The following is a 27,455-nucleotide window of genomic DNA, read 5'->3' on the forward strand; positions in this document are numbered from 1 at the left end:
ATAAAGTATGTAAACATATTCAGAACACCTGAAATGCCTATTTAACTGACTGTTTTTCCTTTGCAGGATGTTGTCTGGGGGTTAAACTCTTTATTTACTGTAAGTAAAGGAATACCCGCTTTGCTTTTTCCTGCCTGGTTTGGTTTGAGCATCACCTGATGTGAACTGAACCCTGTGTGTTGCCTCTGAAAGTTTAAGTCATTATTTCCTTTGGCTTCAGTGGGGGTTGCACAGTTTGTGCTTTTGTTGGTGTAATCACAAGACTTGTAGAGATGCTCTGAAATATGAGCATCTTGTACATCTATTTTACTTTGGGTTAGAAATACCGTGGGATATTTTATTAACAGCTTGCTTGGTATCTTCTGTGCAGTGTGAAATTCCTTCCACTGGTTTGCAGGAAATAGAAATTCATAGTGCTCTGACAAGAATCTGTGTTGGAGTTACATCTTTAAAAAATTATATTTATGAATTAATGAGTGCCCTGTTCAAAGACCTCGGTACCTGCCTGCTGAGTTTGCAAAAAACCTGACTAGTCACAGGAATTACATGACTTTGTCCAGGGATCCCATTTCCACCCCTTTTTCCTTAGATTGACAGGGACAAGAAGCCTGAGCTTGTGATGACAGGAGTACCTTGAATATGGAGGAGGGGGCAGGAGGCTGTGAGAGGCAGGCAGGGTGCAGCAGCTGCTTTTGCCCTGGAAGTGGAGGGGCTAACTCTGCAAAAGTTGCCTTTTTTAGGGATGATTCCAGGGTTGCTGCTGGGTGGGAAGGTCAGGAGAAAGCAAAGAGCAGCACTGCCTTGGTGGCTGCATTTGTCATTCCCTCTGGCAGAGCTGCCCCAGGTGTAACTCCAAGTGTGGAAAGGAGGCTCTGGAAAAGGTTTGGATGAGGAGTGTTGATTTTTTGGAGAGGGGAATCCTTTCCACCAGCACCACCACTACAGGAGCACAGTGACTGCTCCCAGTGCTCTCACAGGGATCGAGGTGCAGTTCTGAAACCTCAGCACAGTCCAGGCCAGTGACTGACTGCAGTTTGCTGGGATTTCCTGGCACCCCAAGGCTGGATTTGTTTCAGCAACCTCCCTGGTACATTTGACTTTAGGAGGGTGGAGAGCATTTGCCTTTTCAACAAAAGGTAATTGCATTTCCCAGTCAGTCTCCCACTGCATGCTGAGTAACTGGAAGGAAGGAGAATCCCCTGGAAGTACAAAGGAATGTCTTCAGGGGCAGAACTGCACATAAAAATAATCTGTTGAGCAAACAGCTGTGCAGAGTGATGGTTGTGCACCAGAGACCACAGGGGTTTGTCATGGCTGGTAAGAGCTGTGCCACCCAGCCTCCCCCTGGAATTTCCCCACACCCAGCTCCTTAGACATAATTAGGCTTTGGAAAGCTGGTCCTGGGATCCCTCAGCTCTTGCAGGTTCCTTCGGATCTTGGTTGAAGAATGTGAGTGAAAATGAGGTGGTTTAGTGTCCTGGTTCAAGTGAAACAGGAGATCTGATGCTGAAAATGAGTCAGAGACTGGCAAGAGCCTTTCACACTGGTGGAACAGCAGTATTTGAGTCAGGCTGACCCTAAACTGGGCTGCAGCAGAACAGGGGGGTTGTGATTCAGTGTTACTCTTAATGATGATTCCCCTTGCAGCAGCTTTGTGCTCTCCATTGTTTTTAACCCCAGATCCTTTCTCTTTCCAAAGTTTTTATTTGGGATTAAACTGAGATATATGAGGTTTATTTTAACTTTCTGCTCCCTGACCCCACATGCCCTTAGTTCCTGGGCTCTTTGCCCTCCTTTTCCTCTAGGACCTGTTTTTTGTAAAACCTCCCTCTCTGTCAGGGTACAGGTTACACAGTTTCTTCACAGAGAGGATTGAATTGCTTTGCTGTGGAGATGGCATTAAAGAAACTCCTGCCTTATCACCACGATGTTTGCAGGGCTCTTTAAGGGTTTGCTTTGCCTTTGAACAAAAACCAACAGGAATGGAGCCTCCCAAAAATTGGATTGTTCCTTCCAAATTTAGCTTAAAACTGTCTCAGTTTTCAAATAGAGTTGCATCTCTGCCAGGGAGGAATGTCACAGGGTCACAGGGCCATGTGTGGCTGCCACCAGAGGGGCTCCCATGCCTTGCTGCTGTTGTCCTTTAATTGTCTTACGATTTGGTTTGCAATCATCAGATCATTTGACAGGAGCACCACCAATGTAGTGGGGAGATGGCACTGAGCTTGCTTTGGTGCTTTTTGCTTTGTTTCATTATCTTGTCCATTTTTCATTACCTTGCTGGGTTCCGTGTCTGATGCAGGGAGTGGGAACCCTGTGATGTTCTCTGTTTCTTTTCCAGGATCTTTTGAATTTTGACGATCCCTTGAACATTGAGGCTGCAGAGCATCATCTGCGTGACAAGGTGAGTCAGTGGTTTATTTAAAGCCTGTTGTTCCTAAACAAACACCCATTCTGTGCTCCGTGATTCCCCTCAGTCCTTTTAAAGCTGGTGCTTCAGGCGTCGAGTGACTCATTGGATCAGCCACCAGTTGCTCAAACAAAAAGTGCTTTCTCTGGGAAAGTAAACTCAACACAGCAGTGTTAGTCACCGTGTGCTGGAATTGTTGACCATAAGGTAGTCATATCCCCAAAATAGATGATCTTCCCTTCTTGTTTCTGAGATTTTTTTCCCTCAAGTTGTGTATGTTCTGTGCTACAAGAGACAGTGGGTTGGTTTGGGCAGTGACGTGAGAGGCCTTTTCCTTAAAGACCTGTGGAAAGATCTCCTCCTTCTCTACCTCTTCCTAAAGGCAGCTTTTCTCTGTCCTGCTCTTGTACATCTATCAGGTTCTTACACATCTCTCAGGCTCTTACACATCTCTCATGGTCTTAGAAAATCAGGAGAAATCTGGGCATATTTAGAGGACAGGAGTGCAAACTTTATTTTCTTTTTACTGATCCTGACTTTAATGTGTGTATTACAGTCTGGGTCCAAACATGCTCTTGATCAGTGGCCTGATGAACATGGGCTGCTCAGCTGAGCAGGAGTGTGAGGGTAGAGGTGACCAAAAGTGCTCATTTCTGCTTTGTGTTGATCTCTAAATGGCACCACATGATGTTACATAGATACACTCCTCAAGCACACAGAACTTACACTTACTATGCTCAAGATCTCTTGTGTGAATTAAACCCTTCTGATACCTTTGTGGGGGTTCACCTCTAAGATGAGAGAAAGCTTCCAGGTGAGTGTTGATTTGAAGAGTTCATTGGAAATGCAGTCAGGCAGTGCACCTGATTTATCTCATTTTTTCAAGAGGAAGTATCAGGATTGCAAGTTCATCTTTCTAGCTGTTTTTTGATTAATGAGATCTTGTAGCTATTCTGGTGTTTATTGATGTTTGCAGGGCTGGGATGAGACCATAAGCTTAAGCTGGGAAAGGTTTTCTACAAATCTACTCTGGAAGAGAGAGGTTCTTTTGTAGCTTGGCTGTCTCATGGAGTTGTTTGGATTGGAAGGGACCTTAAAGACCATCTTGTTCCAACTTCCTTGCATGGGCAGGGACATTTCCCACTAGACCAGGTTGCTCCAAGCTCATGAGAGTGGAATAGAGAGGCAGAATCACCTCCCAAGACTCCTCCCAAGCCATAAGACACTGCAGTAGTCTCAGAGGGGACACAACCCAAGAAACAAAACCAGTGTAGGGAAGGCTGAATATTTCATTTGTGTTGTTAGACTGAATTATTCTACAGTCTCTTGCTGGGGAAATTTGTGGCTTGCCAGTGCTTTGAGTAAATTGTTGCATCTCAGAGTAGTGCCCACTTCCCAGAGTGTGATGAAATTGCTGTCCTGCACCTCTCAGACTCATTCAGAAACTGGAAATCTTGGGAATCCACAGAAAGGAAGAATGTTACCTGGTTTATAAAACACACCTCCCTCAATAATAGAGCTGAGCACTCAAAATAGGTGTTGCTGCACTGACAGAATGGGAGTCGTTTGGCTTTTTCAGGAAGCAGCAGCTGTGGAAGCAGTGAGAGGGAAATTGAGTGGGTTTGGACACTTCTAAATTGTGACATTTTTGGAGCAGACATTTTTTATTTAGTAAACTCTAAGGGTCTCTCCTTACAGGCATCTGTAAATTTGTGTTCTGCCACATCAACTTTTTTGGGGGAGCTTATCTAAATTTAGTGTAGGTGTTTGATTGGTAGTGACAGCACCAGGTAGTGCTGGATTTTCTGTAGTGTGTCTTGGAGCAACAGCAATAAAACCCACTGATGCCAGTGTGGAGAGAATAAATTATGCAAGGGAGAGAAAAGGCTGCTCAGAGGATGCAGTTGAAGCCTGAGTCAGTTTTTTGTCTCTCTCTTGCATAGATGTCATGTGGCATACAAACAGTTTGTTGTGTGGTCAGACTGCTGTGGTCCTGTCCTGGCTCTTAAGGAAATACTTGCAATGCTTGGTGTGATTGATATGGGAATGGTGATTAATTTGCTTTTCCCTGAGACTTTTTTACATGTGTAATCAAGGATACAAATAGTGTATGTGTAGTGGATGTGCTCACATGCACAATGTCTGTATAAACAGATGTGCAAATATATCCATATACAGATAGTTTTGTATTTAGACATCTGTGTCCAGCAGATCCTGCAGGAGATTCCTGACAGTGTGGAGTGTGTGGTGTGGAGCTGCCAAACCATGTGTAGCTGTGGCTCTCCCAGTGGAGATGACTCACTGTTTCACATTTGAATCCTGACATTCCTGGCTAAGTGTGGCTGCCCAAGAGGTTAACAGATAATCCAAGGCCTTGTCTCTGGTTATTGAAAATGCTGGGGCTTGTTCGGTTCCATAGGCTGATATTAAGTCATCACAAGTGACTCCTGCCTTGCAGGTGCTGGAGGAAGTCACATCAGAAATATCAAATCCTTTATTACTGATTCTTGGAAAACAGCTGTGCTGGGAATGTTTGTGTGAGATCAGGCTGGAAGGGACAATTGTGATCCCTTCCTGTGCAAAGGGACCTCTCCATCCTCGCATCAAATCTGTGGTGTGTAACTCAACACTTAGTTGTGGCTCCTGGGGAAGCAGCTTTGTTCCAAGATGCAAAAACTAGGCACAATTCAGAGCTTGAGTTTTATAATGAATTGCTTTATTAACCTCTCTCTTACCTGAGGTCAGAGTACACCTTCAGCTTTCAGCCTCCCAGGGTCTCCTCCAGCTCCAGGAAGGAGCTGCCGGTGACTGAACTTGTTCCCTTCCAACTTCCTTCAGCCAGTGAGCATCAAGTCTCTTTTATACAAAGCATTTTTTAAAGTGCATAAGGTTGTTTATCCAGTTTAGTCATTCCACAGTTCTTCTCCACACACTTTGCCAGGTGCCAGTAGCTTTTTGGAAGCACCTGTTTTCACAAATGTTGGACAAAGGTTATCTCAGTATTCAGACCTGCCAGCCCTCTGTATCCATAAAAACTACCCTCTTCTCAGAAGTCTTTCAGAGACCTGTGCTGTAACTGGTTATTTTTATCAAAAAGCCTTTTCAGTGACAGCTGAAAGAGACAGATGTCACCTGCCATTTTGTGTGACTTTAATCAGTTTTCCAGAGGTAGGACCCTGTATTTGTCTGCATTCAGTGAATTCCTCATCATTGAGATCCATTCTGTAAAGCTTCAGCGTTGCCCATCCTGAGTTTATCTTGTTGTTGCCATCAAGGGATGTTGGATGCTCCAAAGCTGAGGTTCCCTCATGGTGATGTTTCTCCATGTGGGCAGTCACAGGTCCCCCTCCCAGCTTATCAGCTCAGTCTCACCTTCTCCTCTCATCTTCTCAGAACTCTTGGTAACCTTCTCATCACTGTTGGGGGCTGGTATTTGAGGTCCCTCCCAAGCCTTCTCCTCTCCACCACCAGGGCCTGTTCCCTCAGGCTCTGCTCGTGCCAGCCTTCCCAGCAGTTCTGTTGGGACTCAGCATGGGACTGTCCCTGTGCAGGATCCAGGTGTGTCCCAGCCTGCCCTCCAGCCCACTCAGCTCCCTCTGGAGAGGGTTTGCCCTCTGATGTGTCAACTGCATCCTCTTTAGTGTCTGTATTTTTGTAGATCTGCTGCCAATTTTTCCCACTCAGCCAGTTTTTAAACAGGAATCTTCCTGCAAGCTCGTTCACTGTGACTTTTGGCATTCAATAAAGCATTCAGATAAAATTTTGGGTTCCCTTTGCTTTTTTTTTCCTCCCCTCTGCCTTTATTTAACTCCTAATTATTTGCAGCGTAGTGGAAGTTTGCCTTGTTCATTTTTGGAGCAGTCCTGGTGCCCACATTGCTCTGCAGTTGGATCACAGTCACTGGGAGATGATCAATCATCCTCTCCTGATTTAGAGTTCAATAAATTGCAGTAAAAAGATGACTGATGTCTTTATACAAACTAAGGAAGGTTTTCCCAGTGTTCAGTCTTCTCACACTGATACACTCTCAGCAGTTTGGTGTGAGGCTTTTTGTGAATTTAAAGAAGCTCTTACCAGTTAATGAGCTGGGACCACTTTGAGTTTAGCAGAGACCTCAGCCTGGCAGCATTTGAGTAGAAGAGCAGAGCCGTTACTTGTCAGTTGAATCAATTCCATGCATTCCAAGGCAGTGAGCAAGTGTTTAAGTTTTAATGACTACTCACTTAAAAATGATGAGCTAAAAACTGTAGGATTTGCTGTTTTATACAGCAAACAAATAGAGCTGTATTGATCTGCTCTCTGTGGCAGACAGGTGGGCTGGTTACTGGAAGAACAGGGATATTACTTGGTGCTACAAAATCAAATCAGCTCAGTAGTTCAGGACCTGTGTATTCCTCAGGCAGAGGTGCTGTGGGTGCTGTGTCTGGGATTCGTTAGCTGAAACCCAGAGAATACTTTCCATATGTCCATCTGTCATGGTTGTTTTGAGAAACTACCTCAGGGCATTGCAATTCTCTGGGGCCCTTAAAAGCCCTTACATTTCCTAGCAGTGTTTATTTTGGCCAAAAAACATTGCAAAGCCATATGTGCAACACACAACAGGAAGATTCATTGCACTCTGTGTGGCTTAAAGTAGAAATGTGTTTTCAAATCCTCTTCAACTGTTTTCCTCACCTAGGCCTGCCATATCAGGAGTGTTAATGGTGTGTTCTGTTTTGCTTGTATTTACCTTGTAGTTGGTGCAATTTAAAAGCCTAAAGCAAGTTTTGTTGTGCTGCAGATGAGCAGATACTGATTTACTTGTTCATCCACGTGATCTGGAGTTGTTTCAGTGGGAGAAGCTGAGTAATACCACCCTGTCTTGTTTCCTGCACGATCTTCCCATCTGAGTGAAACTCCTCTGCCAGCAGTCAGGGCCTGGAATCACTTCGTGCCCTGCCCTTGAGAAAGAGAAAGGTTGATTGTGCTCTGGGGGGCTTTTTTTACCCTTGTGAAAGTCCAGCTTGTCGTGTTTACCTGCAGCTCTGAAGTGCCAAAGCTGAGAACCCTAACAGGAATGTGTGTGTTTGCCAAGGATCCATCCTCACATTTTTACTTAATTCAGAGAGCCCTGGTTTGATTTGCATCCTCCTTGGAAAGCAGTGATAAATTTCCAGTTCTGGAGTGCAGGAATGCCCTGAACAGGAGGTGTCCACTGCTGCCTCAGGTCACTGGTGGTCACTAGATCAGAGAAGGTCATTAAAGCCTCCCTTTTGCTTCTTGCAATAGCCAAACCTGGAGCTGTTTGATACTTTAATGCTGCATTATTTTGCATAGATTTGTGTGGAGGAGTTTGGTTTTGCCTTCACTTTTCTGATTTTTATTTTATTTAATTAAAAGCTTCTCTTGGTAATAAAGAAAATAAGGTTTTTGTTTCAGGATTGTTTCTGTGGAGATGAATTTATAGCATTCACAGTGTTATGGAATCTGAAGCTGCCTCTTAAGGTTTCTTCTTAGGATTTTAATTGCCCTGCATAGTTTCAGTTCCTTAGGAAACAAGGCTTAAAAAAAGTCTCTCCTCTCAGTTGCTTGCAGTCTTTGGAGGTTGTTCTAATGAGTCTTCTGGGACAACCGTTTTCCTTGAATTACTTGAGGGCTGTCGCCTTGGCTTTACTAGTGAGAGTGCTAATCTAATTCCATTAGAAATTCTGTTGATAATTAGCAACAGTTACTGACTTCATATTTCACTGAAGAGCTTTTATAACCTTTCACAATTATGTGCAGCTTTTTAGAGTCCTTAAATAGCAAACAGTTGAGGATTTTGTATGATAATCTTAATTTCTCAAGCATTGCCCAGAGCAGCTGTGGCTGCCCCTTGATCCCTGGAAGTGTCCAAGGCCAGGTTGGGCAGAGCTTAGAGCAACCTGGGATAGTGGAAGGTGTCCCTGCCCATGGCAGGGGGTGGAATGGGATAGAATCATAGAATGGATTGGGTTGGAAAAGACCTCCGAGATCATCAAGTCCAACCCTTGGGCCAACTCCAGTCCCTTTACCAGATCATGGCACTCATTGCCACAGCCAAGCTCAGCTGAAAAACCTCCAGGGATGGGGAATCCACCCCCTCTCTGGGCAGCCCATTCCAATGCCTGAGCACTCTCTCTGCAAAGAATTTCTTTCTGCTCTCCAACTTCCATTTCCGCTGGCAGAGCTTGAGCCCATCGTACCCCCTTGTCCTATTGCTGAGTGCCTGGGATAAACTTTAAGGTTCCTTCCAGCCCAGCCCATTCTATGAAACCCCTCCTTGGGCAGCTGGGCAAGAACCAGCACCTGGTAATGTGCAGTGTCTGGGCCAGACACCTCCTGAAACAGGCGGGTCTTTGAAAGAGAAGGTTGTCAGCAAGAGGTCTGTAAGTAAGAAATGAACATAAATAAACCAGTACAGTTATGTCTGTAGGAGAGGTTTAGGCATCCCTTTAGAGATACAGTAAGTTGAATTTCCCCCAGAACTGTCCCTCTGCATTACCCAGGAGAGCCCCTTTAGTTCTGCAGCAACCAAAGACCAGCAACAATTTAGAATGGTAAAACTTCTTTTTCACCAAGAGGGATTTCATCTTAGCAGAGTTTTTTTGTTTTTGCTTGTGGGGTTTGGTCTTTTTCCATCAGAAACTATTGAGAGCTTACTCAGTTTGGTAAGTCTGGCCTGGGAAGCACATTCTCAAAGTGGAGGGGAGTTTCTGTTCTTGTGTCCCTCCTCAGGTTTATCTAACACTGTAAACCCACCAATCTGCCACACAGACTGGGAGTCCTGGGCTTTCCTTTCCAGGCTACCCCATGGGATGCTAAATACAGGAGCTGGCAGAGTTGGGATCTTTTATCTCTGCTGAAGTTAAGAGTAGTTTTGTCCTCAGACTGATTATTCCTTCAGGCAGTTGAAAAGTCCCAGAGCTCTCTGCCTGTGTCTGATTTCAGGTCTGATCCTTCCAAAGACTCTTCCAGAATAATGTCATGTCTTTTAGCCCTCCTGGCTTTTTATTTCTGTGTTTATACATAATAAGGACATAATTACCTTTAGATTTAAATCCTCCTTGAAAATCCACTTTTCTGTGTAGCTCAAGAAATGCATTTGAAACTAAATATTGTGTTATTCTTTACCTCATTGATCACTTTGAAGTTAGTTTTCTTCAATTAATGTAATCTCATCTCTCAGGAGATCAGTGTGTTTGAAATGCTCTTTGCTGCATCTGAGTGAACAGCAGGATACAAATGCTGGTGCAGCAGGTGTGTTGGATCCTCTAAGCAAACAAACAGCAACACAAAATAAAATTAACCTCAGAAGTTTGGAGGAAAATATTCATTATCTGTATTTCTTCCTCAGATCCTCTGGTTTTAAATAATTAATTTAAGTGATTTTACAGTAGCTTTTCTGTTTCTCTGGTGTACCTGCTCTTTGTTGCCATTTTGATACCAAAGGCATTTGGGTAGACATTGAGTACTCAGCTCCTGCAGGGATTCTTCTAAAATTAACTGAGTTTGTGTAGCTGGAAGCCAAAGCTTTCCTGCAGATGTTCTTCATGGGTTTTCTGCTTGCTGGGTTTGTGAGCAGTTCTATGTCTTGAAGTAAATCTGTCTGGGAATTAGAAGTATTATCCCCTGATCTCTAGTGCTGGATGAGCAATTTGGGTGCAAAACACTTTGTTTGGTTAGTAGTCACCAAAATTGTCCAAGATTCTGTAAAAGACAGTTCAGTATAAAACACACAATATAAAACATAATAAATAAAGTTTCTTGGTCCACGGATGCTGCTTCCTGTCAGTGTACATTTCAGAGGGGATATTATTTGTAGTAAAAAGCACTAGAAATAGTTCTAAACAAATCTTTTCCAGGTAATTATGAATTGTGTGAAATTACATGTTCCTATGATGGGCAGAGTGTTCCTTGAAGAAACAGAGAACAGTTGAAATGGTTTTATTTTGCAAAGAATTCAAAAGCATATGGGTAGGTAAAAAGTCAAAAACCATCTCTCTATTACCCACGTTTGTAGTGGATTTCCATCTGAGTGCTTGTTTCTTTATTGGATTGGGTCCAGGGAATGTACTCCAAAGGTTTTTAATGGCAAACTGTTTTCTCTAATGCCTCCTCTAGGGAATTTTTAAAAAAATAATGCTCATTTAATTCATTGATGCACTATTTTCTGCCCAGTTCTCTTAGTCAGGCTTTTTGCCCTTGCAAATAGTTTCCCATCACAACCAGCTGGAAATTCTTCCAATTTTCTGAACATATCCCTATAAAATTCTATATTCAAACAATACATGGAGAATTCTCATCATTACTTCTCTCTTTTTCTAAGCCTAAATACCAGAAGTTTAGTGATGACTCAAAGCAGCTGGAAAATTTGCCTTAGAACAGAGAAAATGTTTCAAAAACATTTACTGGAATTTAATTTCAGGTGGTCTTTAAAAAACTTGTGAGCTGGTGTGGAGGAGAAGTTGTGGATGGGATCAGTTGTGCTGGGTGCTCCAAGTGATGAATAGATTTCACTGAAGAGCCTTGTGACTGAATTATCTGTCACACTTGACAGTTCTGTTTTCCCTGGAAATACTTTTGGTTGAAGTGGAAATATTTGCAGCTTGGCCAAAGAGGCTCCTTGGTAGCTCTTGTGTTCTGTGTTGTGCTTGTTGCTTTTTCACTAAGTAGTGTTTCCTGCACACATGGTCCAAGTGAAGCCCCCTGTGTGCTGTGGGAATGTCTGGCTGGTGTGTGGAGGGAACCCTGTGCCCAGTGTGGATCATCTCTGCAGCATGTTGTGTTTGCAAGGGCAGAGCTCTCTGAGTGCAGAGTGCACAGCTGTTGTCTCTCTCAGTGCTGTGCAGGCATTATCCTACTCGTGGGGATCTCAAAGGTCAGGACTGTTCTGTGATCCTGCAAGCTCAGTGTGTTCTGACCTGTACAGCTGAGGTCCATCCCCTCCCAGGATGTCTGGCTTGCCTTTCCCTGAGCTGAATGCCAGTCCTGCCCTCTGGTCCCTCACTGGGCACACCCACCTGTTCGGTGCTTTGAAGTTCTACTCAGTTATCTTTAAGGGGTTAAAAATTGGGCACATTCTTTTATCCAAGTTTGTTCCCTGAATCCTGGCTGGTAATGTTGTCTGAAAAGTCTGTAAAAAAGACTCCAAGCCCATTTTGGTAGGGGATGAGGGCAGTGGCTTTAATGAGCACCCAGGAACACATCAACAAGCTCTAATTTCCATGGCTTTTATAATATGATCTATCCAATCATTGCACATCTCCAGTTCAACTTTTTCCCACCCCTCAGGATTTGAGTCGGGGGTTGGTGAGACCTCCTCTTCATCAGTCCTCCTCTTCCTCAGACTTCTGGAGTTCTTCCAGCGTTCTGACTTCTGGGTCACTCTGCCCTGTGTTTATGTCTCCTTTTGATATTCTTCAACTTTCTGCCTTGAAAAAGAGACTAAACAGCTAAAGGAATTTGAGCTTAGGGTTCTGGGACATGGGTAACAATAGAAAGACATTAAACTGAAGCTGCTAGAAATATTAACACACTAGATCTACTTTGCTACAGCTACTGTGTTCCTAAAATCTATAAAATGTGAAAATTAAAAATCAAAAACCCTTCCTGCATCAGTAATATAATAAGAAACTGAAAATGTTCTGATAATAAACCCCTGCTTTCATGTGTCAAGCCAACTGAATGGAGAATGTAGAAGATCAAAGCATCATTTGACAGCCTCTTCAGAATATTGAGAAAGCATCTTTATCAATTATTGGCGGAGCAGAAGGATGGGATTGGAGTTTAATGCTCAGTGGTAGCTTGGAAAACACAAGTGAAATCATACAGTGCATCTCAATATGCAGAGTTCAGGGTGCCCTTGGCTTGGGCTTCAGTTGCAAAAGAATTGAGACAGCTCAGAGTTTCTCAGGATGGATTTTTAGTTTTGCAGGGATCTTGTAGCAGCTGTTCCAGAAAACAGCATTGGCCAACTGTCCTTCCCCGTGTGAGCCAGCGAGGCACATGGGCATGTACTGGCTGTTCCTGCAGCCCCGGGGTGTGATGGGGTGTGAATGCAGATTGGGAGCCACTCACAGGAGCAAAGGCAGGAACAAAGGCAGGAACAAAGGCTGGCCAGGGGTGCAGAGGAATGGCAGCTGTTACTGACTGCTGGGCTAACCACTTGAATGGAATCCTGCATAAAGGAGTGCAGGTAAAACTAACTGGAACTTCGCTGTTACTGGAGGGATGCAATACAGTGCCCCAGCTCCATGTGAGATTGGCTCAGTTGGTTAAAGCTTGGTTGTAACAATGCCAAGGACATGGGTTCAATCCCCTGTGTGGGCCATTGACTTAAGAGTTGGACTCGATGATCCTTGTGAATTGTCTGGGATTCTGTGAGCCTCTGTTTTGCTAATTGTGAAGAGTTCTGGGATCTGGTGTGTCATGTTAGCTGGCCAGGTGGCTGCTGCTTACTGGTCAGAACCCTCCAGTCTGTGACTGACAGCTCTGTGCTGCCTGCTGGAATCTCTGCCTTCATCTGATTGTGCTGTAATTTATTGAGGCAGAGGAGCTTCCTGCTCTAGAGTGACTCATAGAATCATAGAATGGATTGGGTTGGAAAAGACCTCCCAGATCATCAAGTCCAACCCTTGGTCCAACTCCAGTCCCTTTACCAGATCATGGCACTCAGTGCCACGGCCAAACTCAGCTGAAAAACCTCCAGGGATGGGGAATCCACCCCCTCTCTGGGCAGCCCATTCCAATGCCTGAGCACTCTCTCTGCAAACAAGTTTTTTCTGCTCTCCAACTTCAATTTCCCCTGGCAGAGCTTGAGCCCATCGTGCCCCCTTGTCCTATTGCTGAGTGCCTGGGAGAAGAGACCAACCCCCACCTGGCCAGAACTTCCCTTCAGGCAGTTCCAGACAGTGCTGAGGTCACCTCTGAGCCTCCTCTTCTCCAGGCTAAACATCCCCAGCTCCCTCAGCCTCTCCCCACAGCACTTGTGCTCCAGTCCCTTCTCCAGCCTCGTTGCTCTTCTCTGGCCCCGCTCCAGCCCCTCAATCTCTTTCCTGAACTGAGGGGCCCAGAAACAGAGGAACAAGTGCAGGCACAGCTGTCATGCATAAGCTGCACAGGAGAATTTAGGTATGAACACATCAAAAACTGGGATCAAGAAACATCTTCCACCTTGTGTAGAGTACCTGGTGGTGCTGGCTGTTCCTTGATTAAAGGCAGGGCTTTGGTGGCACTTGGTCACTGTTTTAAATGACCACCCAAATAGCCAATTATTCGGTATAAAGGGTAATTTAATGTTATAAGTAATGAAAGTGACAGAGTAAACAGTGCTGGGTGCACTGGGAGTCTCTGCTCTGTCAGTGACACCCATTCGAGCTCGCAGGCTCCCTTTTTATACAGTCAAAGCAGGTTTATTTTCAGTCAGTCCGATAAATGATTTTCTTCTCTCTCCGCCTTGAGATCCTTTCATCTGATTCTGCTTGTTGCTTCTTGGTGGTCATGGGGGCTGGGGTCTTCTTGAGGAGCATTGTCATTTTCTTTGTTGCAATTCTTAACTTAAAATTTAACTAGAGACAGTCTTGTTACTTAAGCCCTATCTGTTGTCTTGAGGTACTTCTTCCTTATCTTGATTGTGTTTACCCCTCCTTTATTTAGGTATTCTTGGCTTATCTTTGGTCTGCACTGTATCTGTCTACTTCAAAAGGCTGCTTAGTTATTAACTTTAGTTCTTTTCTTTTTCTACTTTTTATACATTATTTGATAAGCTTATAGACATTCTCCTGCTAAATCTTTACCACATCAAGCTACACAGGATGTCTTGTTATGTTCTTGACATGAATTAAGTCTATATTGCTCACAGTCACACTCTTCTGCACCCAGAGCCCCAGCCCCTGCCAGTGCCTTTGGGTCTGCTGGCCCTTGGCACAGCGTGAGCTCTGGCAGTGTCCTCCTTGTGTGTTCTTAGCCACAAAAGCCAGTGTGCACACACATCACTCAAGGGAGGATGGACCACTCTGTCAGTGTGTCTCTAAAGAGTCTGAAGTTTCCTTTGATGACCTCTTGAACGTGGTGTAGGGGAGTGGTAGATCAGCAAAACCCAAATTTTTCTGGAATTTATTTCCAGCACCACACTGATGCTTGCCTTCAAATACTACCTTGGTTAGCCCTGCATTCATTTTGGCAAAGTAAATGGAGAAAAGGGGATTGGTTACAGCTGCCAAGGGAAGTGTTGTCAGGGAGTGTGTCTTTTCTGTGGATTCCAGCCCTGTGTTGGCAGACTTTGGAGGAAACTTCAGCTTGAAAAAGTTGAAAAATCATGTACTGCCTGCTTTGCCAGAAGTGTGAATAATTCAGTAACAAAATCTACAAAGCCAGAGTATTTTTTCCTGCTGTCTTGAAAGATCTTTATTTCAGTAGTAAAACATTTCCCGTGTAACTTCCAAATTACTTTCCCTGTAATGTCACAGAATGGTTTGGGTTGGAAGGGACCTCAAAGCTCATCCCATCCCACCCCTGCCGTGGGCAGGGACACCTCCCACTATCCCAGGTTGCTCCAAGCCCTGTCCAACCTGGCCTTGAACATTTCCAAAGATGGGGCAGCCACATTAATTTCAGCAGATTTAATGTGTGTTTTAGCACTGGAGAAAAATCAGGCTCCCTGTGAGTTCTGTGGGAGCAATTTAACAGCCATGTCTCCTTAGAGCCCTTTATTCAGTCATCCCACTGGATTTCCTCTTGGGGATTTTGTAAGGATGCTGGTTATTACATGGCTGCTTCTGTGATTGGGGAGTGCTCTCCACTGTGTCAGGCACTCCAAGAGGGTGCTTGGATTACAGACACTCATCCTGGAGCATTGGACAATTCCTTTTACTGTGTTTTATTTGGCTGCATTCACAGAGGCATCTTTTAATGCTGCTGCTGGCCCGAAGAGCCTGTTGGGGTTTGTTCTCCCCAGCAGTGAAATGGGAGCTGCAGGGGGCTGGTTTCTGGCATTTCTGCACCCACCTGGCACTGCTGGGGATTGGCACATCCCTCAGCTCAAAGCAAGGCCTTTATCACCCCCACAGCACTTACAGCAACAACAGCTGCTTCTGACTCTGCAGTATCACTGAGCATGTGACCCCCTGAGCTGAAATCCCTCTGGGAAAAGAAATAGGGATTATATTTAACAGGGGGAAGAGTAAACCAGGTTTGGACATATTTTGGATATTCTGTGTATTTCTGAAAATTCACAGATGTTTGTCAGAGAAGTTTAAGTGGGTAGATAACCCTGAAAGATGTAACAGGTGACAGCAAAAAGGATCCTTTGGTTTAAGACTCTTATTTGCTTCATCAGGAATGAAAATGGGCATTTCACCACTGCAAATTTGGGGTTTTTTTCCATTGGCTGCACTCAAGTCAAGCTTTTCACCTTGTACTGATTTTCCTTATAATGATTTGTAATAATTGTAAATTGTTTCATTTTCATACCTTTAATCATAAACTGAAAAATAAGTTTAAAGGAAAATAATTTTTTTTTAATATTCAGTATCCTGAACTGGTTAATGTTGGTTTACATGAGAAATTGTAGATACATTTGACACTTATGTTTATGTGATTGGAATGGGATCAGATGTCTGGAAATCCAGTCTGGCCTTGCAGCACTGCAGTTTTGAGCACAGCTTCTTGTAGAGGGGACTCAGTTATGGAAACTGCCGGAGCCCTGAAGCAGATGAGGACAGAAGAGGAGGCTCAGAGGTGACCTCAGCACTGTCTGGAACTGCCTGAAGGGAAGTTCTGGCCAGGTGGGGGTTGGTCTCTTCTCCCAGGCACTCAGCAATAGGACAAGGGGGCACGATGGGCTCAAGCTCTGCCAGGGGAAATTGAAGCTGGAGAGCAGAAAAAACTTGTTTGCAGAGAGAGTGCTCAGGCATTGGAATGGGCTGCCCAGAGAGGGGGTGGATTCCCCATCCCTGGAGGTTTTTCAGGTGAGCTTGGCCGTGGCACTGAGTGCCATGATCTGGTAAAGGGACTGGAGTTGGCCCAAGGGTTGGACTTGCTGATCTCGGAGGTCTTTTCTGATTCTGTATTTCTATGGACGTGGCACTGAGTGAGAATCCACCACGTCTTGATCCAACCCTACTGTGCCCTGGGCTGGTGATCACAGTAGGGTTGGATCAAGGGTTGGACTTGATGATCTGGGAGGGCTTTTCCAACCCAATCCATTCTATGATCCCTCTGCCCAGGCAGCAAGGGCCAGAGATGTTTGGGTATTCTCAGTTCACTCTAAATGAATTTGAGTCACTTAACTATAAATTGAATTTGAGATCTAATTCCCAGCTCTTGTTTAGGGCATTTCATCTGTGGAAACAAGCACAGTGATGGAGAGCTCATTGTGGTTTTTGGTACTCTGCTGATGAGGATTGTGGTGGTATAGGGAGGGAAACAACTCATTCTGGGCAGGACAGCAGAGCAGGGGGGTGGATGTTCATTTGGATCTTCTTAGTCCTGGGTTAATACCCTGACATTTAAATTGCTTTCTGTTTCTTGTGATTTCCTTAATTTTGTCTTGAATGTCTCGGTCTGTCTCTAATGTTCCTACACAGACAACCTTTCCCACCTGTTCTATCTCTGCTCTGACGAGTTCAGTTTGGAAGGAGTAAACTTTTCTCTGCTGTGCTGCCCTTTGTACTTGTAGGTGCCAAAACAAGGGAAGAAACAGCCAGTTTTTTAATCTAAGTTTGACATTCTGCTTTTTTTTTAATCTGGCTGCAAAATAAATCCCTTTTGTGGTTTTCAGCACTGTGTCTTAACTCAGCATTGGCTGCAGTCACAGCTGAGCCTTATCCTGGGACTTTTCTCTCTTACATCTTCCAAAGTCCCCACGGGCAGCCCAGGGTTGTGATGAACAGAGTGAAGGGTGTTTGGTGAGGACGTGAAACTCCAGTCTGAGGCCCTGCAGTAATTCCCGTGGCTGAAGGAGTTGGAGACCACCCTCCCTGGAGGAGCCTCTGGCACTGCTTCTTGCTGACAAAAAGAGGCTCCACCAGGGGTTTTGTAACCCTTCTGCCTGTGCTGCTGAGAGGAGAGTTACTCTTCATGGCTTGGCAGTGGCTTCTGATGAGTGGCCACTCAGCCATGATATATTTACTTTATTCTACAGGCAATCTCAGCTATGACTCCTTGGCTGAAAGGAATTTTTTTCTCCTGTGTGACTAAATGCACATCTTTTTAAAAATAAAAACAAAGGGTGCCATCAGGAGGGTATTTTCCTGAACAAGGCAGTGCACTGCAGATAGTTACTAAAATAGGTGAAAAGGAAAAGAAATCTTTTGCCTTGTCCTTAGAAGCAATCAATTTATTGTGAATAAATTGTTGTAAGTGGGGAGAGATTCAGAACTGTGGGGCAATTCAGATTTAAAGTGATTTTTTGATTAAAGCTTACTAGACTGTAAAACTCTGTAATTGGGTAGGGGAAAGAGGGGAATCCATCCATATATTATAAACTGAACAATCTGGTCTTGAACATATCGGAATATGAGATAATAATAATTAAGTGTAGAACAAAAGAGTTTCTGTGGAGCTGAGGGTAAGGGAATTACTGAGTTGACAAGCCTGATGCTTTCCTCCTCTGTTCCCCAAGATTAAAAATTATACTGTTAACAAAATGTTCCCATGTTTGCTGTGTCACTGTGGTATGGAGAGAAGTGTCAACCTCAGTGCCACTGTTGTTTCTGAAGGATTTCTGTTTCCTGTCCTTTCACTTCTCTGATAAAAGCTGGATATTGTTTTGGAGTCTGTCAGTCTGATACTCTTGTAACAGCAGCAGAATAATTTGAAGAAATACAAAATGATGGATAGTGATTAGACTGAGTAAGGAGACACTGGAAGACTCTGCAAGGCAGCTTTCAGGTTGCATGAAAATAATCTTGTGTTTATAATGGAACTGCAAGGTCTTGATATAAACATTTCTGTGTTCTTTCTTGCTTATGCCCAGGGTAACCAAGTAAAGGATTCCTGTGGAGCCTGGAATGGGCACAGCACTCCAGTTGTGTCTCAGCAGGCCTGAGGGAGTGCAAGGATCATCTCTCTTGAGCTGCTGCCACTGCTCAGTGTGGCCCAGGATGGTGGTGATGGCCTTTGGTGGTTCGTGGTCAGCTTGGTGACCATCAGAACCTCGAGGTCCTTCTGAGCTGCTTGCCAGCCCCCAGTGTGTGCTGGGAGGTGGCTTTGTTTGTGGGCAAGACTTTGCATTTCCTTTGTTGAGCTGCATTTCTCCTTGTGGAACCTCATGAGGTTCTGCTCTGTCTGGTTCTCTGGCCTGTTGAGGTCCTGCTGGATGGTGTATCAGCCACTCCTCCCGGTTTTATGTCATCAGCAAGCTCTGTCCCTTCATCCAGGTCATTAACAGTTGAACAGTGGTGGGCCCTGAGTGCCCCCCTGGGACTCTGTGCTGCTGAGCACGGCAGGTTCAGTCCCCCTTTACGTGGTCTGTCCTGAGTCACTTTGTCTTAGAGCTTTCCTCAAGTGAACCTTTAGCAATTGAATCATAGAATCACAGAATGGATTGAGTTGGAAAAGCCCTCCGAGATCATCAAGTCCAACCCTTGGTCCAACTCCAGTCCCTTTACCAGATCATGGCACTCAGTGCCACGGCCAAGCTCAGTTGTAAAACCTCCAGGGATGGGGAATCCACCCCCTCTCTGGGCAGCCCATTCCAATGCCTGAGCACTCTCTCTGGAAAGAATTTTTTCTGATCTCCAATTTCCCCTGGCAGAGCTTGAGCCCATCGTGCCCCCTTGTCCTATTGCTGAGTGCCTGGGAGAAGAGACCAACCCCCAGCTGGCCAGAACTTCCCTTCAGGCAGTTCCAGACAGTGCTGAGGTCACCTCTGAGCCTCCTCTTCTCCAGGCTAAACACCCCCAGCTCCCTCAGCCTCTCCCCACAGCACTTGTGCTCCAGTCCCTTCTCCAGCCTCGTTGCTCTTCTCTGGCCGCGCTCCAGCCCCTCAATATCTTTCTTGCTTTGGTTTTTAGTCTTTTTCTGGTAAAGGAAAGGCTTGTGCAGTGATACCATCCATCTGTGCCCTCATCCCAGCTTTTAAACACACCAATTCCCATTGGACTTGGCAGAGCATCAGAGTCTTTACCTGCAGTTGCTGTGGCTGTCACAGAAACTCACCAGCAGCAGGGAGAGGCTGGGCCATGGATGAGCCTCTGGGAAAGCCAGGCCAGCTCAGCCAGGCCCTGCTCCAGGGGGGCCCTGCAGCATCTCCAGCTTGGAGCAGACCCTCAGCTTTGCCCTGCCCTCAGCTGGTGCCGAGGAGACCTGGGTGAAACCAAGAGGTTGTGAGGAGAGCAGGAATCGTATCTGCAGCTCTGGAAGCTGTCAGGTTTTGCTGTCTTTGCTTGCTGAATGTGTCTTAACACCCTTTCTTGGCTGTGTTTGACATTCCTAGCTGTAGGGTTGCAAATAGACTCTTGCACACTAAGGACTTTATTCTGGTGAAGGGAACTACCTGCAAGCCATTCAGACACTGTGGGGATTCCATTCCTTCCTACTGATCACAGGATCTGCATACTTTTACTTGCAGTTGTCTCTTTGCCATATTTAGCCACCTTGCAAGTACTTGGGGAGCACACTGCTGAATACATGAATTTTGAGCAGACTTTGTGCAACTCTGATTCCTTCATTTCCAGTACTGCTGCCTTGTATTCCCAACAATGGAAAGGTGTATGCTGTTAAATTGATGAAGTAGTTGAGGTCAAGGCTTTGAAACCACTGCTTCTTCATCTTGTGTTACTAATTCTCAAGGTTTACAGAAAGAGTGGCATTGTACAACCACTGTAAAATTATATACAGTATCCTGCTGGCTGCTCTGCTTGCATTCTGCTCCTCTTTGTCTAACATCTCATTGGATTACCTCTTACCATTTGTGGTTGGTTTCGGTTCATCTGTAAATTGGATTTCTCATTCTCTACTTTCAACTCTGCCACGTGATCTTGGAATTATTTGGATGTGAAGTTTGTGAGGTTACAGTGTAGCTTGACAAGAAATTACAGTGAAAAAGAAGGTTCCCAAGAGTTTACTGAGGGATCCAGGGCTGTGTCAGAGAAAACAGTTTGAGGTGATACAGCTACTTCTGTACCCATAGTAACAGTAAAAAGGCAATATTTTTAAAAGAACGTAAGAAATGTTTTGCCAAATGTGGTGATTTCTACAGTAGTTCAGGAATCAATCCCTGGGTCTTTGCTGGGCTTCCTGATGCTGCATCTCCAGGTGAGGGATGTCAGGACAGCTCTCCAGACAGTGCTTTCCCAGGCATCTGTTCCCAGAAATCTCCATAAAATAAGTGCATTGTAGAGCACCTGAGTCAATGTGTTGCTTAAATGAGCGTGGTCTCATCCTGTCTTTGCTGTTTGCTTGCTCCTGTTTGAGCTTCATTGGGACTGGGATCCATCCCTGTCCATTGTCTGGGGTGGGGTTTGCCCTTGTTTAAATGGATACCCCTGCACCAGCCCTTCACATCCTGAAATCTCTTTGCTTCCAAACATTTTCAACAACACTGCTTTGTATTTCCACCAGTACCAAACTGTGATGTGATGAAATTGTGAGGGTGTTTTTAACCTTCTTCAGGTAAAACATGAAACTCAGTTTATTCCTGGCTACTGAATCAAGTATCTATTTCCTGATTTCTTCTAAAGGGGCGACAAAACATTGAAGAATTGTTCTAATTAAATGCACCCACAAGGTGTACTGAGGAACTGAAGTGTTTCTTCACATTTGGTCAGGCAAGCCTGGCAGCACTTGTGTAATGAAGCTTTTTTTCCCCATATTTGTACCAAATCCCAAAGTGCTGGTGCCTGAACTCGCAGCCTGACTTTCCTGACACTCTGACATCTCCTGCTCCACACACCAGTGGGATGTGAACCAGAAGGAGCTTCTCAAGGGAAGAACTTGATCTACTGCCTTAGAGCTTAACCTCAGCTTTCCAAGCTTTTACCACATTGGAAAAGAATTTAGCCCCGAAGGCTTTCAAGCTTGATGTGGTTTTTTTGGAAGCTATTTAATATTTGTTGTGGGATTTTTATTTCTCTCTGATTACAGTTTAATGTCTTATTAAGAACAACAGTTCTGTCCCAATCCAAAAACATCTTTTCATAACAATTCTCCCTGTGAGTCATTGCATTTATTTATCTCCATATTTATTGCAGTAAATCCTTCCCTTCCTCTGCTCCCCCAGCCACCCTGTGTGGTGTTTGTTGTTCTCCCTGGAACTGTGGCAGCCACAGTAGAATACATGTTTGTTCTCCTACAATATTCCTGCCTTTGCAGAACTGCACTGGGGTTTTCTTGGGTTGCCTCCCCATTTTATGTTCTGTGTCCTTGTTACAGCCTGAGAGGCCTTTTCCCAGTGAGCACAAAGTACATTACACAGAGTGTGCAAATGGGCAACACCAGCACAGCTGCTAATTGTGCTGGCAGATGTAAAAACGTGACTTTTCTAATCCTGCAAGTATTTATAGAAACCATTACCCGTCTTCCATAACACTTTGATTGTGGATCGAGCCTCTCTCAGGTTCAGCAGAGCTGATTAAGCTTTTGCAGATGGTTTGACTTGCTGAGGTAATGATAGAAGTGTGGGAGAAATGCAGATGTTTTAAAGCTTTTGGTTTAGGCACCGTAGGAAAATAAGTGGCTTAAAATGAAAGCTTTTGCTTTGCATCCTTTAGAAACATGCACTGCTTTTGAACAGGAACATATGGGAGACTCGTTGAATGCCAACAAGGAGTCTGAACTCCTGGAGCTGAGTTCCCCTTGTGCCTCACTGATAAGTGAAAATGCTGCAAAAAAGAACTGCTGAGAGAAAGTTTTGTACTCGACAACGTTGAGTATTGTATTGACAACATTGGAGGCACAGCCAGTTCATACTGGGCAAAAACTTCCCTAACTTGTGTAAAATAAGCCATTTATAGCCTTAAGTTCATAATTAACACCTTCTAATTTCCATATTAATGACTGGGTGAAATCTTGGGCAGAGCTTTCCTTTTGGCTTGGAATTTGAGTGGTGGTCTCCTGACTTCATCCCTTGGGTGGTCTTGAAGCATCTTCATCACTGTTGGACTTGTGCCTTTTCTTTGTTCAGTGACATGACCTGTCAGACTTGTAAAACCTCCAATGCTACAAAATCTTGGATCTTTACCATTTCATCCTATTGAAATGTGATGGGTTTGATCCATGGCTTCCTCAGTAACCAGGTGTAACTAAGGAAGTGGACATTACATAAGTATTCCACATGTGTTTTCCACGGAACAGAGGAGGAGGGGAGATAGGAAGTTGGTTTTTTTTTTAGTCTTCCTTCTTCCAGCAAAGCTTGGAGGGGCAGGAGGAACCCAGACAGTCCTTTGTTTCAGTTGGTTTCCTCGTGGCATTGTGGTGAGACTGTTTCATTGTCTGTTCCCCTCCTTTCTTTTGATTGTATTTGTTTGGTTTGGTTTTGTCCCGCCTTATTCCTTGTTGCCCGTTCCCTCTTCCCTTCTCCCCAGGGGGAGGGCCCCACAAATAGTGTGTACAAATTGCATACGTGGTTGTAGATGTTAGAAAATATAATTTCTGTTTTAATTCAGTTTGGTTTATTTTGAGTTTTTTTGCTCTTCTTTTCAGTTTTTTTTTTCCCCCTTGCTGGGAGGGAGGGAGAAAGGTAGTCTGGAGTTGGTCAAAGAACCAGTCCAAACCTGGACACTAACCCATGGTACCCTCATTTCTGTAATTACCAGACAATTTGTACCAGAACAAAGTGGCTCAGCACTTCATGCTGTTCAGTGGCTGTGCTGTGCAAACATTTTGCAAAGCAGAATTGGAAATTTCACAAAACTAAGGGGGTTTTTGGGTCTCTTTTCTCTTTCACTCACCTTGTTAGAGCATCCTTTGCCTTGAGCAGAGTGTGACTTGCAGAAACCCTCTGGCCAGACCCAGGCCTCTCCCATTTCCTCTGTGATTGCAATTCAGCCATTAAGATCTCAGATCCCAAGGACAGAACCTCTTTGGGAATGAGTGGCATCCTCATGGGTGGAAGTGCATTTGCAGCTCAGAGAAGGTTAACAGCAGTGTAATTGGGATAATTCAGGCAATTTTCTTTCAGGGCTTTCCTCTAACCCTTTCCAACAGCTGACAGGGTGGTCCCTGTGCCTGGTGCAGCCTTGGGACCCTTGGAGGAGACAAGCCCCTGGCACTGGGTGACCAGGCAGTCTCTGTGCTCCTGCTGTAGCTCCAGGAGGCTTTCTCTGTTTTCAGCAGCACGGGTGAAACCATAAATGGCAGTGAGAAATCAGTCAGTCCTGGCACATACCAAGTCCTTTGGCACCACAGCTGTTTGACCAGAGGACTCACACAGTGTCCACCATCTGCTTCCAGCCAGGCTGCTCCATGAGCCAGAGCCTTGGCAGGAGTCAGGACCCACATCCCACTGGATCCAGGGAACAGTTTTGCTTTGGGAAGCTGCTTTGCCCCCCTCACCTGGCTCAATTCCCTCACCTTTGCACAAACAGGGTTTAGATGTAGTTATCCCTGGCAACCACAGCAGCACTCACACCCTGCCTCCTAATCCATGCCCTTTTCCTCTCCAGTAATTCAGAGTGCTTTTCTTCCTGTGTTTTGCCCCACTGGCATACAGCAGGAGAGAGATGGTTCCTCCTTGAGAGGTGACATCTCAAACAAATGGCTTTGTGTGCAGCATGTTAATGCTTTGCTCTGTCTGTGCAGCACATCCTGAGCTTCCCCATCAGCTCTGTACCCTCCCTGTGTGTACAGATGTGCACTTGGTGTTTCTCTTCTTCCCCACAACACTTCTCCAAACAGCCACAGTGCTGTGGTTGCTCTTTGGTTGCTGGGGTTTTTTTTCCCTTTGCAGTAAAAATGTCACATTTTTTTCCTCTTAGGACTAATCTACTAAGAAATCTACTGAAGCATTTTCTCACCATTTCACAAAGCAGGAATTGCTTGATGTCTAAAAACAGTTTTAAAATCTGAAGTAGAGATCATGGGCCATGAAAATTGGAGCAGCTTTGACTGCACCTGCTGAGCAGGGGAGCTTTGTGGGAGAGACCCGTGCGTGGTTTCTCACCCCCCACTCTTCTCTTTCTTCATAGAACTAAAATTTAATTACAGACCTTGGTAAAGTCTTCAGATCATGTAGAGACTGTGCTAAATAAAACAATGACAAGGAAATGAGAGCAACGTAGGAATATGAACTGAAAAAACACCTTATACTTGAGATTTTTGTATTATTCAGAAGTTTCATTCAGCTCCTTTTTAAATGGGAGGGAACATGTGGGGGCTGATGGGTGTGAATACTTATTATTTTGTGGAAGGTGGAGAATAACATGGGACTAATGGGTAAATCTGTCTGGTTATAAAGCACCTCCTAAAGCTTTGGCTGAGTAATGTTGCTTTAGTGGTGCTCAGAAGACCTTTCCTAAACACTTCAAGGAAAACCACAAGTCAGGTCCTGGCAGAAGTTGCTTGGAATTTATCCTTGGTGAGAAATGTTGGATTCAAAGGGTGTTCTGTTGAAGTAGTGCTTTTGTTATTGTAGTAGTAGTTGTTGTTGTTGTTGTTATTGTTTTCTTTAACACAGAAGAGGGAAGGGCAGGAGCAACTGATTGTTTTTGTGATCTCTTTGTTTCCACTTGAATTGTACAGGATTGTAGATCTGAAGGATGTGAAGGTGGATCAGAGAGTTTGTCCCAGTGTCTGGGTGGTTGTAGTCACAGCTGAGGGACATGTGGCATGGAGGAACTGGGCAGTGTGATCTTCAACCTCGTCAACACGCTTCATTTTAATTAAAATTTAATTAATTACTATTAAGGATAATGAGATAAATCTGCTTAGTTTTGGGGTTTTAGTATTTTTTATTTTGGGATAATTCTTACATAAACATTTGTTTTAAATAGATAAAAAAATTCCCAAGAGAAAGTTTCCACCACAACTTTTCCAAATGTCACTGGTAGCTGTCACAGAAGTGCTGTGTTTGCTTTGGATAACTGAGCAGATCTTCTTTGGATAAGAGATTAAAAGCTTAATGAAAGGCAAGCAGTTCATCAGTATAACTTGGTGTAGTATAAACAGTTGAAAAGATAAAGTGCCTTCTCTCATGGCTGCCAAATCAGGTGAAGTGCCAGTTTTGGAAAGGGTACCTGGTTCTACAGTGTGTGCTTTCCATGTGCTTCTAGAAATGGAAGGATGTCGTTCTCTTCTGGGGTCTGGGGCTCTACAGATCATCTCCCAGGTGCTCTTCAGTGGAATCACACACTGCTTTGGGTTGGGAGGGATATTAAAGTTCATCCCATTCCACCCCCTGCCATAGGCAGGGACACCTCCCACCAGCCCAGGCTGCTCCAAGCCCTGTCCAACCTGGCCTGGGACACTCCCAGGGATGGGGCAGCCACAGCTGCTCTGGGCACCTGTGCCAGGGCCTGCCCACCCTCACAGCCAGGAATTTCCTCCCAATATCTCATCTAACCCTGCCCTCTGTCACTTTAAAACCATTGCCCCATGTCCTGTTTATTATGTATATATTTGTTTTTTTGCTTAAAGGCTATTTATTTAACTTCTTTGTTGAAGCACTAAGGACAGTTTCTATGGGATGTGTTTTAACTTTACAGTCTGTGCTGGAGCCATTTTTCAGCTCAGAAATATGTCATGGCTTCTATTCCATAGTCTCCATCCACTGGTGATTTTTGAGTGCCCTTTGATTGTCCCTGTGTGATTTGCATCAAATGCTGGGACTTGGCCAGCATTTCTCACATGGCAGATACTTCCCACAGGTACTGACCTACTGCTGTGCTCTCCCTCACCTCACCACAGCTCAGGGTGCTGCAAAGCCTCTTTGGATCTGCTGTGAAACCATCCATCCTATTTCTGAGCTGCCCTGGGATGGCCATCGTGGGAAGGGGGTTGTTCCCATCCTGCCTACGAGGCCAGTCCCTGATTTTGGTCCCCAAATCCGGGGGCTGTGTGGCACAGAGGAGCTCTGGCTCTGGCACAGAGGAGCTCTGGCTCTGGCACAGACAGAAACCCCAGCCCTGTTCCTGCCCAGCAAATCTCCAGAGAACCCAGGGCTGCTTTATCCCCCTCTTACAGTGCAGTGAGGCTGATAAAGAGCAAATGATGGTAGTTTAAAATTAGCCCTCCCCTTTGCAAAGCTCCTCCATGTGGTATTTCCAGGACTCACCAGTGGCCTGTCAGGGTTTAATGACTGTCTTAGTAATTTCTGATATGGTTTCATGTGTTACACCATCAGTGCATCTGTAGGAAAACATCACAGGAACAGGCAGCTCCCTCCCCTTCATCAGTCTTTGGCCTGGTGACCTGGGAACCTCCTTGGTGCAGAGGCAGCTGTGCCTCCAGCCAGGCTGGCAGAGGGATGGGATCCAGGGCCAGAGGGATGGAATGCAGGACCAGAGGGATGTGGCAGGAGCCCTACAGGGCACAGCAACCACCACCACCCTCAGCTGGAGGGGCAGAAATGGTCATGGACAAGAGTTTGTCTGATGGGGGGATTTCCAGCAGCAGAGCTCCTGCCTCTCCTGCCTCAGCATCCGGGCTCCCATCAGTCTGGGCATCAAAGGCTGCTTTGCCCTGAGGGCACCACTGCCCACCTGGGGTTGGGCACAGCTCCTTAACACGGAAAGAAACAAGCTCCATTCAAGGGGATAGGCTCTGTTGTTTTTAATGAGAGTAGGTGTTGTGTGCAGCCTGTCTTTGTAGTGCTCCTACACTCAGTATCTGCCCTTGAAGGGATGTTAGGAGTGCTTTTTCTTTCCCTGAGCATTCCTAGCAGGATTTTGTACACACCTCTTTGTAATGCAAGGTATGTGCTGCTTTGATTAATTTTTTTGCTTCTGATTATTCAGTGCTGCACATAAGCAGATGTGCAGAGAGAGAAGTGCCCCCTGATAATCAGGAGCTGCTGAGCCATATGGCACATGGAGTGGCACAGCTCTGGGCTCAGCACCTCCTGTTCAGCACCTCCTGTTCAGCACCTCCTGTTCAGCACCTCCTGTTC

The 27,455-nt window shown here is 45.0% G+C and overlaps 1 protein-coding gene across 1 annotated transcript in view; it reads left to right on the forward strand.

The window, feature by feature from the left end:
* The window catches only part of UBE2F (ubiquitin conjugating enzyme E2 F (putative)), an 83,720-nt gene that overhangs the window by 49,828 nt on the left and 6,437 nt on the right, over nucleotides 1–27,455 (forward strand). Inside the window, exons 8-9 of the mRNA XM_071562444.1 lie at nucleotides 67–99; nucleotides 2,342–2,404. Of these exons, the coding sequence (XP_071418545.1) occupies nucleotides 67–99; nucleotides 2,342–2,404 (96 nt within the window). The remainder of the gene's footprint in view (nucleotides 1–66; nucleotides 100–2,341; nucleotides 2,405–27,455) is intronic.

The sequence above is a fragment of the Pithys albifrons genome, chromosome 8, assembly GCF_047495875.1.
Source record: "Pithys albifrons albifrons isolate INPA30051 chromosome 8, PitAlb_v1, whole genome shotgun sequence".
NCBI lineage: Eukaryota > Metazoa > Chordata > Aves > Passeriformes > Thamnophilidae > Pithys > Pithys albifrons.